This window comes from Haemaphysalis longicornis, unplaced genomic scaffold (genome assembly GCF_048455015.1).
Source record: "Haemaphysalis longicornis isolate Haplotype H1 unplaced genomic scaffold, Haemaphysalis longicornis Haplotype H1 scaffold_5, whole genome shotgun sequence".
NCBI lineage: Eukaryota > Metazoa > Arthropoda > Arachnida > Ixodida > Ixodidae > Haemaphysalis > Haemaphysalis longicornis.
This window is the reverse complement of record NW_027526385.1, coordinates 43,187,946-43,205,027: the sequence shown is the minus strand read 5'-3', so window position 1 is coordinate 43,205,027 and position 17,082 is coordinate 43,187,946. Positions and strand designations below refer to the sequence as shown.

General features: G+C 48.1%; 2 protein-coding genes across 2 annotated transcripts in view; one reads left to right on the top strand and one right to left on the bottom strand.

Annotated features, from left to right (window-relative positions):
• Window positions 1-1,586: 1,586 nt before the first annotated feature.
• LOC144139197 (uncharacterized) lies at window positions 1,587-6,855 on the bottom strand. Its single transcript, XM_077671625.1, has 3 exons — window positions 6,529-6,855; window positions 4,377-4,684; window positions 1,587-3,136 (listed from the first exon to the last, which is right to left on the bottom strand). The coding sequence occupies exons 1-3, from the start codon at window positions 6,807-6,809 to the stop codon at window positions 2,031-2,033; spliced, it is 1,695 nt and encodes a 564-aa protein (XP_077527751.1). The 5' UTR covers window positions 6,810-6,855; the 3' UTR covers window positions 1,587-2,030.
• Window positions 6,856-15,325: 8,470 nt separating this feature from the next.
• The window catches only part of LOC144138117 (transmembrane channel-like protein 7), a 76,836-nt gene continuing 75,079 nt past the window's right edge, over window positions 15,326-17,082 (top strand). The window contains exon 1 of the mRNA XM_077670226.1: window positions 15,326-15,697. The gene's annotated coding sequence lies outside the window, so the exon portion shown is untranslated. The remainder of the gene's footprint in view (window positions 15,698-17,082) is intronic.

The window sequence follows — 17,082 nt, the reverse complement described above, 5'->3', positions numbered from 1 at the left end:
GTCTCATAACCCATCTCTCCATCGACACTCCACCCTTTACCTAATTGTACTGTTCGGTCTCCGAAGAGGTCTTTCACGAGCAAAGGCTGGTCCCAGATTTCTAACTCGACCCCCACAAGACCCCTACCACAAGAACCACCACAAGGCCAAGACCCTCTGAAATCAAGAGCTCACTTCACCATACCCCCGTCTTTTAAAGGGACTCTGCAACACTTCGATAAACGCTTTCGCTCTTTCCTTCGCGGCTGGAAGAATTGCGGAAGTTGTAGTTATCGCCAACACAGAGCGGCACTGGGTGATTTGCTGGTCGCCGCAGATATGCCTTCCGTTTCTGCTTTGCTTTAGTGGATTTTTGTTCTACGGTGGCCATCTAAAGCATTTATTGCTGCAACTGAAGCAAAGCCAGTCAATCATTCCTGCATTGCTGTAATGACGTAATTTGGGCGCTTGAAGAACGCCCAGTGAGAGAAAGAGAGAAAAAAAAATTGAACAAGTTGCGAAGTTACCCGATGGTCATTGAGCAGCAATTTTTGGCTGAGGTACCCTGTGACCCATGTGTTTTTTGGAGTATTTTATGAAAGCATTTAGGATTTAGAAAGTTGAGAAAAGTGTTGCAGTATCCCTTTAAAGTGCTTTGGCCCTCTTCCAGCAACAGGCCCACCCCGACCTCGACAAACACGTCTCTCTCTCTCTCTCTCTCTCTCTCTCTCTCTCTCTCTCTCTCTCTCTCTCTCTCTCTCTCTCTCTCTCTCTCTCTCTCTTCAAACTTCGAGTCTATCGATTTGGTCTGGGCGACAATTTCAAAGAACGTGGTACTAATTTAACTTCGTTTTTTTTTTAACATCTGCGCAAACACTCTTCAGACTTTTTTTTTTTTTGACATTTGCGCAAGCACTCTTTAGAAGGCCAAACCAATTTTCAATGAATGTGATCGGGCTTTTAATAAAATACGGAAGGATTTGTGAAAACACATTTATCCTTTCCAACCTCGTTTCTTATATTAAATCCCATTAAGCACTAAAATTTGCCACTACACCTCTGTATGTAAGTATAATCTTTAGGCGCGAAACCAATATCACGATTCTGTGGGCCCAATATATGCTGAGGGGTTTGTTAAGAAATAAAGATGCGCAGGCAGGGGGCGACAGTAAGAGAAGAGAAGAGGAGGATCGGGGCGCTCACTGCCTCGCTAATCGACTCGATCACCACATCGGAAGCCAGACGCTGCTCTTCTTTCACTACAGGGTTTATAAAAATACTCAGCGTCGTTCGGCCGTCGCAGACTAGATAAATGGTAGAATCGAACCTGGGTCTCTTGCGTTATGAAGCGGCGTTTATCCAATTGCTCCATTTCGACGCCGTCGAAACGGTCTGGATTTGGACGAGGGGTGCATGGATGTGAGAAATTAGAAATATCCTGCACTTCACCGTGTAAATATGACGCGATGATCCGTTACGAGAAATCTTCGCGTTCACCATCGTCGTCGTTAGACGGAAGGGGCATAATTTTTTCTTTCATTTCACCCATTTTCGCGCTACAGACTCCATCAGTGCGAACACTATAAAGCTTCACTTAAAAGCGTTGAAACTGTTCTTTGTTGGCTGTGCCTCACTCGAGTTTTTGCTGATATCGCAGTAGTCAGAAAACTTGTTTTATATGTTGGACGCCACTGACAGATTTCAAGTGACTGATGACCGATTCGTTGGATGAAATGAAAACACACATCTTTTTCTTTACAGCAAGCTGTTCCTAAGGATGCCTGTGGGAAACCAACCAGACGCAGTCATTAATGCACCGCGGCGTTGACTCACGGGAACACAAACGTCCCATGACTTCAAAGGCTGTCCACCACGACGACATGCATCTACTTGGCATCCATGGGCACGCTACACAGAAATCATTTTTGCACCGTTTGAAGTCCTCGTCAAGGAGGCAGACCTTGTTGCAGACTGGAGTTCAGGCATGAGTAAAGTTCTTTTGAGATAAGTTCTGTCCGTGTGAAATCACTTCTGCGTGGACGAAGCGTAGGTCAGGTGTTAACGACCAACTCTACCACTCTGTCTCTCAGTGAGCCGTCGCCGGACCCGTCTTCCCTTTGCGCCGTTCGATCCATCGATCTGGCCTTGAAGAGGTTGTTGCTCGCCCTCAGCGGCCCTGAGCAGTCGCTGCCGATGGAACCGCACAGGTTGTCATCGTCGTCGTCACTGAACATGAAGATTCCGGCCGTTGTCGATTCGGCGAAGGAATCGCTTGAAGCCACCATGTCCCTCTGGTAGGAAGCGGCGCCCGCCTCGTACGCGAACACGCTGTCATCCGAACTGACAACCGAACGCGAGCAGTTGTCGGCGACAGGCCATGTGTTTGAGCAGGATTCTCCCGTCGCGGCGTAGTTCTCTAGACTGCCACGGTCAGCGGCCCAGAACATCTGGTCTGAAGCAGGCGGGTGCGGGGGCGGGAAGTCCACCAGAGGACTGCGCTGTAGGGAACGGAAGTAGGACCCGTTGCCGAACAGGGAATCCGGCGCGTTGGCGACGTCACTAGCCGTACACTGCTGTTGCTGCTGCTGAGCCTGGTGAGGCTGGATCAAGACACCGACGGGACACTTTTCGGCGCAAGTTGTATATCCACTGGGACCCGCTTGATTGAGTTCATCCGCCAGTCTGCCCGATGAGGTCGACGACTGAACCGATGGCTGCTGGTTCCGGGAGCTCTGGTTCTCGGAGACTGGGAGGGACGTCATCTGTTTTGGACGTTTTGGAATGGCTCCCGTCGACCTGTCTGCGACGACAGCAAACTGGGCCCCCTCCGTGAACCACTCTGGCCGGGAGTAGTGGGCGGTTCCATGTAGATCCGTCGTGCCGTGGTCCGTGTCGAGGAGCACTTCTTCCCACTCTGTCATCATGGCACTCTTTGTGGGTTGCTTACGCACCCCGCAGGCAGACTGCTGTTCCGCGCAACTCAGCGTCGTTCGGCCGTCGCAGACTAGATCAGTGGGAGACCCGAACAAGAACGCCCCATCGCCCGTGTTGGCGCAGTGTTTCACATTCTGCAAACCATCTCCGACCGCTTGTCGTTGCGCCAATGCTGCAGGTGTCTCGGGCTGAACCTTCCGAAGGTCCTGGAAAGAGCTGCAGTCTGAAACAGGGAAAGATGACAACGCTGGCGATGTGGCTGCTTTACGAAGGGAGGGCTGCCCACGTAAATATGCAGTTAAGCAAATCATTCGAGCTTTGCAGATCTTCAGGACGTCGACTATTTTTAAATACTCCGTTTTTGGCAATCATGGCACAATGGGCGCGCCTTATACGTTAAAATTTCTAGACATATTGAAATTAGTTTTTACACAATTGTACAGGAGTAATCGTTTAGGCCAGTAAATTACTGCCCTAAACGATTCGAAAAGTTTGTGAAAACGGTGTCACTTACCTAACCGTTTTCTCTTACTTGCATACGAGTAACCATTAGACGAAAAATACAAGTTGATACAAGTTGATACTTGGTATACTTAGGGGATTGTAGTATATGACTTGCAGTAGAGAAAGGACAACGCAACAACCTACGCAACCAAACAAGATGGAACGTTGGGCGAGTTTGTACGTATTTATGATGGAAAGTAACAGCACAATAAACGACGAGGAACACAGAAGAAATTCACAAGACGGGCGCTGACTTGCAACTAGTATTTTATTGGAAAGGGACACAAATTTATAGCCGACACGTACAATCTGATGTGGTGAAAACAAACAAAATTTGAAACCTCTGATAAAACCGCGTAAAGGCCTGATAACCGCTCACAGAGTTAGACGCCCGTCTTGTGATTTTCTTCTGTGTCCCTCGTAGTTTATTGTACTTTCCGTCATAAATACGCAACCAAAGGCACGCACTTAGGCAAAAACTCAGGACGTTTCCCCAGAGCCATTCAAGAATTGCTACATGGCCGCCGAAAACTAGAATCCTGTGAGTACATCAGTGCCCTATTGGAAGCGGGAAAAAAATTGGGCCCATCTCCCCGCGAGGGGGACTCGAGTAAATGCGTCGCATAGGGGGTGGGTGTATTGCGTTAACGTTTAGTGTTTGGGGAGTTGATGGTAGTGAATGCGTTGTATCAGCAGCTTCTTGACGTAGTTTGAATGAGTCAAGGATATAAGGCGCGTTCGTAGCCTCCCATTCTGTGTCGGCTTTGTGGCGCAGTGGGTAGAGCACCATGTACATTGCGTTCCGCCCGCAGGGTCGAGGGATCGAAACCAGGCGCCGGATAGTATTTTTTTTATATAGTGTAGGGGGAGGGGTGCGGACTACGACTACGGACGTCAACGCGGGTGACATCGTGAGTTAGTGAAATGCTCTGCATTTAAAATGGATGAGAACAAGTCACCTTGGCTCGTGCCTTCGGGCATGCAGCACAGCTTGACGTATCCTGCGGACCAATTGATGTCGTCATCATGGGCGAGGACGGCGTAATCGTCGTCCGCCTCTGCCGGTTCAGAGGTCTGCCCACCAGGGTAGTCTACCGCCTCTGTGCCAGATGTGGTGGGGCTCGGGTCCCGAGTCTCTTCAGCGAGAGTGCTGACCGCGGTGTCAATCTTCTCCGGGGAGCTCACTTCACCACCATCCGGACTCGGCAACGCCGGCTGGTTCCTCAGTTTCCGGAAGCTCCAACCTTTTCTCCGGTCTCTGTCCGGTCTGCAGAGACGAAAACAAGTACGAGTCCCTCTGTTGATCAATGGGAGGCAGCGTTCGGCGGCTCTGACCCCCGGGTCCAAAAAGCCCTGGTGGAGCGTGCTGCCGAAGTCACCGCATGGCTGCGCCCAGTGGTCACCACCCGCCCCTAAATTGCGTACATCAATAAAGTTTATTCCTCCTCCTCCTCCCCCTCCTCCCGTCCAGAGAAGGATACGGAGGGAGTTGAAGGCAATCGCCTTTCCCTCCCTATCGTCTCAGTATCACTAAAGCCAACCATGTCACTGTCGAATATGCCCTCGAATGTATACGCCCCTACCATAGTTGAGTTTGGAAAATCTGGACCTGTCTGCCGCTAATGGTCCACAAAACTCGCAGTGACCACAACAATTGGATCATAGTATTTGCAAGAAATGATGATTATGTTGAACAAGAAACGATGCAGGCAATGGATAAATTTAAAGAGGCAGAAAAATCATTGCTTTTTGCTCTTTTAAGGCAGATCTAGGCGACAGAAACTACGCTAATACTTGGACGAGGCTCGATTAGGCGTGACGTCGTAATTTCAACTCCCCTCCACGATGGTTTCTCTGTTATAACGATATAAGTTACAGAAACGCACAAGTGAATTTTGGTCACGTTAAAACATGGCTCCAATCCCCGCTGTGAATGTGGTTACCTGTTGGACTGCGAAGCTGTAAACGACCCCCACAAGGATTACCCATGCGGGGTAACTTGAATTCATACACGTGGCTCAACAAAGAGTGAAACCAGAGACTCTGCCAGCCATTACCTAGGATTCGCGGGGGCGGTGTCTCAAACGCAGAAGCGTCGACAGAAAGAATACGGAGAGGGGCGCCTCGAAGAGCGAGGAGGAGGAGGGTGGCACGCCCTGCTATGGCGTCATCTCTCACTGCCTCCCCTCACTCATGTTTCATGTGTCGCCTCCAAAAAACACCCTTCCCCTCTTCAGGCGCTGAATCTAAACCACCGTCTGTCTCCCCGTCTCCACGTGTGGGCGTAGCTTAGTCGGCAAGTCGACAGGCTTTCGCTCCGCTTCCCTTCAGTCCCAGGTTCGATCCTTGGTGGTATCAGTAGTTTGTCTAGCCTGGGTGTAGCCAGTAGCCAGTGATAGCCTGGGATGTTTCTCTGTGTAGCCAGTACTAGCTGGGAGTTTTCTGCTTGCGCGGACACGAAAATTTCCTTGGCTGGTTAGAGGTATACTGCTTCGAAGTAAAAACTCGCCATTAAATCAACAGGCGTATTGCTCTTGCAGAGCTAGACCAACTATTTCTACCGCGTGCTAAGCGTACATCGTTCGGTGCGCCTTTGTTGAGCAGGGGACACATACCCAGCCTTCTCGCTCAAAATTCCGACCTCTCAGGAACCTGGCAAAATCACTTCAGGAAAGTAATAATTGGCATAAAGCAGGAACGTGAAGATGAAAGCACTAAAAGAACTTTCCAGGATTCTGAATATTTTGAGTGTAATTCGCTCTCAAATCTTACTCCCCATGCATTTCTATGGGATAGTTTCCATGGCTAAACAACCTAGTCGCGCAACGTGCGAGATTTGAAACTGTGCACAAAGCAAGTTTTCACCCCTAATATTAGCTGCGCAAAAAAAACTTTACGTTTCGCTAAATAACTACAGAGTAATCACTGTTGAAAGGACTGCCATGAGCGGGAAAGCTGCACATGTTTAAGTAGAATGAGCGCTGGGATTGCACTAGTGCGCAGAGCAAAGCATTCGAAATTTTTACTCCTACTGGGTCAGGGGTACCGTAGCCTACGCCCTGTGTGACTCGTCAAGCTATAAAGGAAAGCTCCTCTTATCAGTGCACCAACCTTCGCCACTGTATCCTCTCGTCAGCCGCAGCGGACACGGCGCCCATGAAGGTCGCGCTCCGGGTCGAGTCGGCGGCTCTCTTGGCCGAGGCGGCATCGGGCTGTGCAGAGGACTCCGCCGAAGAAGTTCCGTTGGCGGGCTTGCGCATTCGGCTCCAGACCCGGCGTATGAACATGGCGTAGCGGGCCCGGATCAGCGAGTACCGGTAAGCCAGGGTCAGAGCGCGGCAGCGGGTCGCGCCGGCCCGGTCAGCAGCTGCTCGCGAGCCCGAGCCGCCCATGGCTGGATGATGGTGGAGCGGTGGTGACGGCCCATAGAAGATGGCGCATACCCTCTTAGGGGGATTGGCCAATAAGAATTCACTTCGGTCATGGGATCCAAATAGATAAGAGGAAACAAGGGGACCATGGGTAAAGGACGTAGTTAGAATGTGAAAAAGAAAGAAGAAAAGAAAAGGGGGAGAGGAAGAGAGTGGGAATACAAACTGGACCTGAATAGTTCCAGCACGGCAGCCGAGTCGTCTGTGAAATGAATGAGTGGATGGTGATGTTCGCAGGTAATTCTTCCTTCGTCCTCTCCTTCACTTCGACATCCCTTCGGAATGACGACTTCACCCATAACTCTTTCCACATTCCCGTCTTCCTATTTTCAAATAACGTTTACTCTCTCTCTCTCTCTCTCTCTCTCTCTCTCTCTCTCTCTCTCTCTCTCTCTCTCTCTCTCTCTCTCTCTCTCTCACTTTGGCTCTAAAGTTGGATGCGAGGATGAAAGGCGCTAGATTTTAGGATGGAGATCTGACGGAGGATTATGTTGGCGATGGTATTGGTCGACGTGGGACTTTTTAGAATCTGTAGGGCCTGGAATGAGTCCGTCAGGATGCGTGTCTGGGAAGGGAAGGAGGAGTGAAAGTCGAACAAGATGAAGTCTATGGCTTGAATGCAATTCAAATTTTCCGCCTTCGCAGTGTTCGCGCGCCCCCTGCCTGGAACAGCGCGAGCAGGAGGTCCGTTCTTTTTGCGCTTGCTTTCATCTCGCACGTGCTGGAGTCTACTGCGTCATTCTGAACGCGTCAGTTTTCCTTCTCTCTCTCTCCTCCGCGGCCACATTTTTCGCTTATTATCGTAAAAACAACGAGCATACTTAACTAGATGAACGCGGGGACTGCCGATATATTTTGCCTCAAATGTACCGTGATTACCGGATTCTAACGCACCCCCGATTCTAACGCGCACCCGATTTTCCCGGCAACAACAACAAAAAAAAAAAAACCGAAAAACTTGCACCTCCGATTGTAACGCGCACGGAACTTTGTGAGCAAAAAAAAACGAATGCGAGAGAAACTGGCGATTTATTTCTCGAAGTAATGTCACTCATCTCACTCCTCGTCGCTCTCCGCTGACCACAACATCTCGTCCTTCGTGGCGTCAATCGCGTTCGTGATGCCACACTTCATAACGGACGTTCAACCATGGCCGATGGGATCGTGGCCCACGCCTCGCACGCCCATCCTGCGAGCTTCTCCAGAGGCGCATGCTTCAGCCGACCGCTCGTTTTGAAAGCGTGAGAGCCGCTGCTGCCACTGCTGTTATCGAGCGCGCAAGTGGAACGATTTGACTGTTTGTGTGAACGCCGATAGAAAAGCCTAGGCACATATGCTTCCTGCGTCCGAAAAATCGTTGCTAAAAGCTTTGGCGCCATCTAGAGATGGCGATGGCGATGGGCGGGACGCAATTTCCGTTGTTTCGGCAGTTTCGGTTTCGTATCCGATTCTAACGCGCATGAGATTTTTCGACCTATTTTTCCGGAAAAAAAGTGCGCGTTAGAATCGGGTAATTACGGTACCTGCAATGTTCTTCTCGCTGACTAACGGGGACTGATATCCCACGCCGCTTTGGATAGCGACAATGCTCAGCTACCAATGATCTCCTTGTGTCTTCTACGCACTTTCTCGCCTCACAAAGCAACGCCCCTACCGAAGAATACATGCATTTGCATGCAGACGCCGCGTCGCTTGAAGGAGGAGGAGGAGGAACAACTTTATTTGTTCAACAATCACTTAGTTGTTAGATTATTGATGAGCTTCTCCTTGACTCCGTGAAGTGGCCTGAAGACCTTGCTTCATGGTGGCTTCCAAATCCCAGTCCACGGCCTCAATTTGGGTCTCAGGCTCGGAGCTGGTCACCGCGGTCTCCCATTCTATTTGGTAAGAGAGATGCCATTCGGCTTCAGGTTGGAGCTCAGGGCATTCGTATGGGATGTGGGCTAGGTCGGCCTTTTCGGCCTCACACATTCTTCATTTTGGTGTGTACAGACCTGGGTACATCAGGACCAATTTATAAGGGTTCAAGAAGGTATGGGATTAAAGTTGCGTCCATGTCGTTTGCTGGATTTTAGTTAGGGTGTAATGGGGGGCATGGTAAACTGGCCTTTATTTCTGTAGTGAGATGTAATCTCTTGATACGTAACCATGCGCTCCTTAAACCCTCGCAGGCGCGATTGGTCCACCGCCCGGTTGACGAGTTCGCGGGTAAAACTGTGGGCCGCTTCGTTCTCTGGATGGGACGAGTGCGCAGGAATCCAGATAATCTGGATCTGGCGGGGTTCGAACTCGTTGAGATGACGCTTCGTGAATTTCGTTCTTAGAAAAATTACGCGTCGCTTGAAAACGACACCCCTTTTTTGGAGAATTCGTCCCCTGGTCGTTCACACCAAAACCCCCAATTCTACCCCTGCGTACGCTACATAGGTCGAAGAGAGTTCTTTTAGCAGCTGCATAAAAGAATAGGGAGTGTTCCAAGCGGACCACATGGCGCTGGGCACGCACAGGAGGTGCCGGACCTGGGTAAAAAAAGTCTCGGAATCTCGGCAAAATATTTAGTAACAAATATATTGCAAATTCAGCCTACACACCCGAAACACTTCGCAAGGGGTTTCCTGCCCCCTCGGTGTCCCTACTGCCATCAGACCTCACACACCCAGTTTGATGGTGCCCAGCTTTCGCCAGGCACCGTACATTCAAATCACCCCATCCACATCCCGATCTACAACAAACTGAGGCACAACTATTATCTGAAATAGCAGTTTATTCAATTAAAAGCGGTATAGCACGGGTTTTTTTAGTGGGTCCTCCCCCGAGAGTACTGGCAAACCTGCACAAACTCTGGACTCTATTGCGATCCATATTGGCATCACCCCGAACTGGCCCATTAATTGCAGGTTCCAAGAACTGGCCCATGTTAATTGACTCGACTGAGAACGACCAGCATTTGTTTATTTTCTCTTACCCTCCCTCCCCATTCCTTTCGTCCATCGTGACCAGTGGTCATCCTTCTCCAATAAAGGTTCTCTCTCTCTCTCTCTCTCTCTCTCTCTATATATATATATATATATATATATATATATATATATATATATATATATATATATATATATATATATATATATATTGTAATGGAGATTGCTTGAAGTGCTCTCGCCGTCCAATCCCTCTTCACCCACCGGTCAATCCCCGAATGAGCATGTACCACGGATCAACGGCTGTCATCACCGGTGCCTGATCACGCGGCTCGAGTCGAATCCTCTGGCTGGTTCACCTTGGACGGTTTTGCCTCTTGATCCCTGTCTAGCGGACTCTGTCTTCCTTCCAATAAACCCCTTTGCAATATATATATATATATATATATATATATATATATACAGGGTGTCCCAGCTATCATGCACCAAGATTTAAAAAAAGAGTAAAGGCGTAACTCGAAAGAAACCAGGTGCATAATGTTTGCAGTACTGTGAAGAAGCGGACAGTATTTTTTTCTTTAATGAGACTTAATTAACTGATTGTAATTAATTATCTAACTCGAGAAATACTCTCCTTATCACTAAAGTGTCAATGAGGCACTTGAAGGTAACCACGAGGGGCATCTAACTGCGGTATTTTCAGCGATGAACTAATTGCGTACACATTTATTGTGACTGATAAAGGAAACCCGCGAAATATGAAAAATACCACGTGACGGCGCCTCCGCGCGCACCGTAAAACAACGCCCTCAAACAGGCTGCCTCTGAGTTATCCAGAATGAAATAGACAAAAGAAAGAAAGAAGAAATCGCGACCGAGTTTGTTCCTTATCTGCACACGCGTCCCGCGAATCTTGCTGCTGCTGCTCCTTCAATGCATGCTATTATCAAGGTGATGCGCTGTCTCTTCGGGCGGGTAACACGCGAAGCAGTTGCTTTCAATCAGCTTTGTTTGGGGACGCTGCTTTACAATGCGCGCGTAAGCGTCGTCACGTGGTATTTTTCATATTTCGCGGGTTTCCTTTATCAGTCAAAATAAATGAGTACGCAATTAGTTCGTCGCTGAAAATGGCGCAGTTAGATGCCCCTCGTAGTTACCTACAAGTGCCTCATTGACACTTTAGTGATTAGGACAGTATTTCTCGAGTTAGATAATTAATTACAATTAATTAATTAAGTCTCATTAACGAAAAAATTACTCTCCGCTTCTTCACAGTACTGCAAACATTATGCACTAGGTTTTCTTCGAGTTACACAATTTCTCTTTTTTTAAATCTTGGTGCATGATAGCTGGGACACCCTGTATATATATATATATATATATATATATATATATATATATATATATATATATATCACACACACACACACACACACACACAATCATTGTCGTCCTTTCACTTCTGCGCCTAATTTCCTTCTGCTCTCCGTTACTTGACTGCGCGTCACGGCAAATCATCCTTGTTAGGCCTTTTGTTAGCTGGGCGTGCCTTTGAGCCTTGCGACGTTCCAAGCAACGTCCAACTCATTGTGCGCAAAGCTGCAAGTGCCGGTGCCAACGTTAGAGCACAAAACGCAACGTTAGGTCTAACGTCAGTCCGGCATGTACCCGCGTTCGCATCGGCAAAAAAGGAGGGTATTCAACAAAAAAGCACGTTGTTTGTCGCCTAACAGCTACTTCTGTAATTATCATGTTCAAATACCAGATGTATACGTCCCTGCACATGCCTCTAACATGCGTTTCTATGTCTAAGCCCACAGCGCCGCATTCACCAAGTCCGCAGTTACCGTCATCGACCTGCCCTGGCGATGGATGTCAGAAAAGTCGCATGAGGCGAGGAGTCAATGTTACATTTTGACCGCAGGCTAACAAACTGGACTGATTGTGGGGTTTAACGCGCCGACGCAACGCAGGCGATGAGGCGCGCCGTAGTGGAGGGCTCCGAATTAATTTTGACCCCCTGGGGATCTTTAACGTGCGACGAAATCTCGTACACACGGGCGTTTTTGCTTTTCGCCTCCATCAGGAAAGCGGCCGCAGCGCAGGCTAACAGACCGCAGTACTTTATACTTTCCGTGCAGCACTACTATGTACACTAGCAATACACACGCACCCAAGGTCCATTTACACCTGCTTACAATGGTGATCGCGGATGGTGAGTGTTTTTCGCAGAGCGGACCTCCAGCACATGGTTTGGTCGTGTCCCATCAAGAGTAAACAGGTACAGCAGAAAGGACGCCCTTTCTTAGACATTAGAACCGTGGAGGAGTGGGAGACCGCGCTGCTCAGCTCCGATCCCGAAGTGCAAGTCGAACTCGTCCGGATGGCGATGGCTGAAGACGCCGCCGGGGTCCAAGGACTCCTGGCTGCCGCCTAAAAGGGGGAAGAGGACCGAGGAGGATCTCCAACCTCTTTCTTTTCTCACCGGGCACACATTGCACCTCACGGAAGTACTCCACGGTGGGGCGCGCGCCAACGTCAGCATTGCGATCTGCTAACCGAGATCTGCACAAACTGTACACGCCAAGGAGAAAAAAAGTAGTATAAGGCACGCCACCATGAGAACACAAAACCAAGTACCCGTAGGAAACGGATTGGAGACAAATGTCTTTTTGATAGTTCTCTGCAGGGTATCACAGAAAAACACAGCACTCCGACAGTGCAAGAAGGCATGATAAATAGTTTCAGGGTATCCACATAAACGGCAATTTGCTAATGGAACAAAAATACCACGTTCATGCAGCCTCGATTTTACATGCAGTGTTGCGGAATGTACTTCAAAAAAAGAAGGTTTTCAATGGGCACACGTATAACTCGGAGCAGATCTCCTGGCCGTTGCGATTTAGGTAGGAAATCCGATATGGGGGGGGGACATGGACTTAATGATGTCATAATAAAGCGTTTTTCTAGGGACAGTATTTTATACACTTTTTTCCGCATTGTACATTCAATTTTGTACGTAGGAAGAGCGTGGTACTTTTTATGTATAAAGAGTATGTATGTGTGTGATACGAATAGGAGCGATTTTTGTAAATCTTTCGCTGTCAAGATATGCTTTTTGAGGGCGAGTTTGAATTCCACAAAATAAAGACAAAAAAGTGGCGCTGGGGATGCAAGCGTGCTCGTCAGGCATTACGGAATCCTGGGGTTCAACTCCCACGCAGACCTAAATTTACTCAATTTTCTTTCCAATTTTATGGCTTTACTTGTACAGTCAAACCCGCTTATAACGAACAGTGTGATTCAACGCGATTTGTTCGCTATACGAAGCAGTTCGATATAAACGAACCCGCTTATAATGTACTTTACTATCAAATTCGTTTTAAACAATGTGAACCGTTCATCGAAAACGAGACAACGAAACAAAGACCATGCCCCTCACCATGAATAGTAGTATACTCTAAAACAGATTTATTGCGCAGAAATGTACACCTATTTGCAGTAGGTAGGGATTTTCGCCTGAACACTGCGTTTAGCACCATCAATAAGTATCGGATTCTCGATACGCAAGATCATTTCGACGAATGCCCGTACATAGGCCGGGCTTTCCGCTGCTTCGTCGTCGCAATGCAGGTGCACAGAAACGTGGGCAACGTAAGTACGGCCGGAGTCGTGAGACCAGCACAGCAGTTCTGGCCGTTTTTTAGATGCGAAGCATCTCATGCTCGGGGCTGTGTCTCTCCCTCCCTCGTTGTCGTTGTCCTCCGTCCGCACTCTACTGCGCATGCGCGTCTCTTCAGCCCCGTCAGCGTTTGGGCTGACGTCAGCGCAGTCCACCATAAAAAGAAATAGTTAGGCGGCGCCCGGTTTCGATCCCACCACTCTCTGGCCGCAACGGGAGGAATTCCCACTGCGCTACAAATCGAGACGGGAGCATGTGCTACGAACGCGCCTTATGTCCTTCACTCATTCAAACCACGTCAAGAAGCTAATGGTACAACGAAGGCACGCCAAGCTGAACGTCAACGGAAACGACGAACTGAAAACTAATGGGAACTTCAGTCGACCCCATGGCTGCTTCGCATACTACTCAGGGTTGCCCTACGGGAAGATGGTGTTATTTTTTTTTCTTTCCTAATGCGTGATGGGCCCGGAACTGCTCGTACGTACTTTATCACGTGACAGGCAGCTGCCGAATAAGAGCTCTGCAAAGTTAGGCTGGCAAGAGGCGCGGATCGCTCCTGCTGCTGCGTTTCAGGGAAGCGCGGGCGGGCGCGCTCAGAGTTCGATATATCCAAATGTTTAGTGCGTTACAAAAATACATTTTACATGCGTAATGGCAGAAGATTTTTAATTGTTCGCTATAAAGCATAATTAGCTCTACCCGAGTTCGTTATTTTCGGGTTTGACTGTATTCCTTTTCGCCGTCGGCCATTTTGTCCGCCATCTCTCGGTTACGATGCTGGATTTTCGCCCCACCAAGTCAACTAACGCTTTATGCATTAATATGTTCCACGACACGAACATACTTGCTTATCTTTTGCAGCATACGTAAAGCGCTTCCATGCAGCGTTGTGCGTCTACTCGGGACAGCGAACAAGTAGACACTATTTATTTGACCTTTTTTTCCGTAATCTTCTATCACAAAAGGCCCATGCGAGCCCACAAGCGTAATTGCTGGTTATAGCTCCACCCGCAAACGAAAACAAAGAAACGTCAAATCAGCACGACGGCGGAAATTGGCTTTGCGGAGAACGCGAAAAGCTGTCTAATGCAAATACCTGAATTTGAGAGGGAATAACATATTGCGAGGCGATAACGCAAACTATAGGACGGAAATGGTCTGCAGCGGCATCAATCTCGCCTTCGTGTTAGTGCGGACCTCTGGGAGTTCTACGGACCCGCCGTCTCCTAATGAAGAGAGTGTGGCACGACGGCCCGGACTAGGCTGTTTAAAGAATAAAGTTCTCTCTCTCTCTCTCTCTCTCTCTCTCTCTCTCTCTCTCTCTCTCTCTCTCTCTCTCTCTCTCTCTCTCTCTCTCTCTCTCTCTCTCTCTCTCTCTCTCTCGAGCGCCGTGTTCCAAGGTTCAAGCAGCTAAGAATGCCTGGAGCTCGTTGCGTGTTGCCAGTCTCACGAGCAGCAGCTGCGGAACTGACGTTTGCGTCAAGGTTCGGGTTACTCCGTCTAGACCTGCAGAGGAAGCAGAGGACGGAAGTTTACAGGACGAGGTGCAATTAGGCGGAAAGTGACTCAGACCTCGAAAACAGTGCATGCAGAGAGGACCCTGGTGTGTAAGCCTGCATTTGTATCTTTACATCTGCCTATTTGCCTGCGTGTGTCTACCTGCCCGTCTCTGTCTGTCTGTCTGTCTGTCTGTCTGTCTGTCTGTCTGTCTGTCTGTCTGTCTGTCTGTCTGTCTGTCTGTCTGTCTGTCTGTCTGTCTGTCTGTCTGTCTGTCTGTCTGTCGACACGCTAATGTGCTCCTCAAGGACATCTGACCCTTCGTCCAATGCCCGGCAGTCCCGATAACGAAAAGCGGCCGTGCTATTGCGTGTGGTCGCCTTGTCGAAGAGAACACCTGCGCGGAAAACGGTTAAAACGGCCGCGGAAAGGCAGCGTCTCCGCAGCAAGACGTATAGGCCATCGCTTGCACATACCGGGAACGCGGCCAAAACACCGCGTGGCGACCCCTTGACAACCCGCGGTTGTTGTTTATTGTTTGTCGCGGTTTTCCTTTTTTTTTTTTTTCGACTCCTCAGTGACGTCGTGTTCCAATTCGGGTGGCATACGGGCGGCTCCGAGTGGCCTAACCGCATGCGGGCGCGTCCGTATGCGTTGCAGACGACCAGAGCGCATCCGCCGCCGTCTGCTTCCAACGGGACGCCAAGGATTTCCTAAGAAATCTGCAATGGGGTTACACACAAGCGCATGAGGTAAGCCTTGTCTTCGTGGCATTGCAAATGAGGTCTTTAAAGTGCACTTTGAAAATTAAACACAAGTAGAATATTCTGCTGGGCTGATTGGTGAAGTTCTCACGGTTCGAAACGCAACGAAAAACATGGACACCGAACAAAAAATGCACAGGACCGGCGCTTGTGTATAGTGCCTACCCTGCTTTGTGTTCGCCGTCCGTTACGCTTCAAACCGTTGGAATTAAATACAACTTTCCAAAAGCTATAAACTCACTTTTACTAACAACTCGATGACCCGCACATAAAGTCAACAGGGACGGAAACTTGGACGCGAAGGTATGAAACGTTATCCATCGATTGCGATAGTTTAGTCAAATTAGGTCAAATAATAAGGCTGCTCGGCTGGATTCGCAAAGATTGCGATGTCTTCTATGCACCCTTCAGTTGGTGCCGTCTATATTTGTTAACGCGCACTATATGTTTCTTGCCTTCTGCATCAAAAAACAAGTTTTCGCAGCCTCAGGGAATTCTTCAGTGAGAACTGTTTGCGTTTTGGGGAGGTTCAGCGACAGTGCCTTTGTCAAAAGTTCAGTGCCTTCGTCCTAAAAAAGCGACCTACTTTTTTCGGCTTGGAGCTAGCTGGGAGAAGTTTCCTGAAATAAGCAACATGGTCACCATCACGCACCTGGAAACTCCTGTGCGTACGCTGCTGCGCACACTGTTAGAGCCGAAGTTAGCTAAAACTATTAAGATTTAACTGCATGGACGAACAGAGGCAGGCGGCGACACTTTGTGGAAGTGATATATATATATATATATATATATATATATATATATATATATATATATATATATATATATATATATATATATATATATATATGTATATGTATATGCATATATGACCGAAATAAGGCATAAGGATCGCACCAGACCGGTATTCTGAAGGTCGTGGGTTCGGATCCCACCCGGCGGGCATTTTTTCTCCACTTTCTTTCTTTCAATATTCTTTATCTGTTTCAATGACCCACCACACCCCCCCCCCCTTTGCTTTACGAGGTTTTCTTGACTGCCAATCCTTATTTCTGTCTTATTTCAATGAGCCCCTCATTTCCTATTCTGATTCACTATATGTATATATATATATATATATATATATATATATATATATATATATATATATATATATATATAGAAACCGGACGACAACCAAGCGAAATTCTTTTTGCGATAACAGTGGGGAGATCTCTCAAACCAAAGAATTTCGCTTGGTTATTCTTTGGTTGTATTTGGAAAGTTGTATATTATATATATATATATATATATATATATATATATATATATATATATATATATATATATATATATATATATACATATCAAAGTTGCAGTCCTTATTGCCAGTG

Excerpts from the sequence above, each read along its gene's own strand:
- LOC144139197 (XM_077671625.1), bottom strand. The coding sequence starts at position 6,809 with ATGGGCGGCTCGGGCTCGCGAGCAGCTGCTGACCGGGCCGGCGCGACC. Across the intron at positions 4,685-6,528 it reads GAGAGGATACAGTGGCGAAG|ACCGGACAGAGACCGGAGAA; the intron begins GTTGGTGCACTG and ends TCGTCTCTGCAG. Across the intron at positions 3,137-4,376 it reads GCCCGAAGGCACGAGCCAAG|ACTGCAGCTCTTTCCAGGAC; the intron begins GTGACTTGTTCT and ends TCCCTGTTTCAG.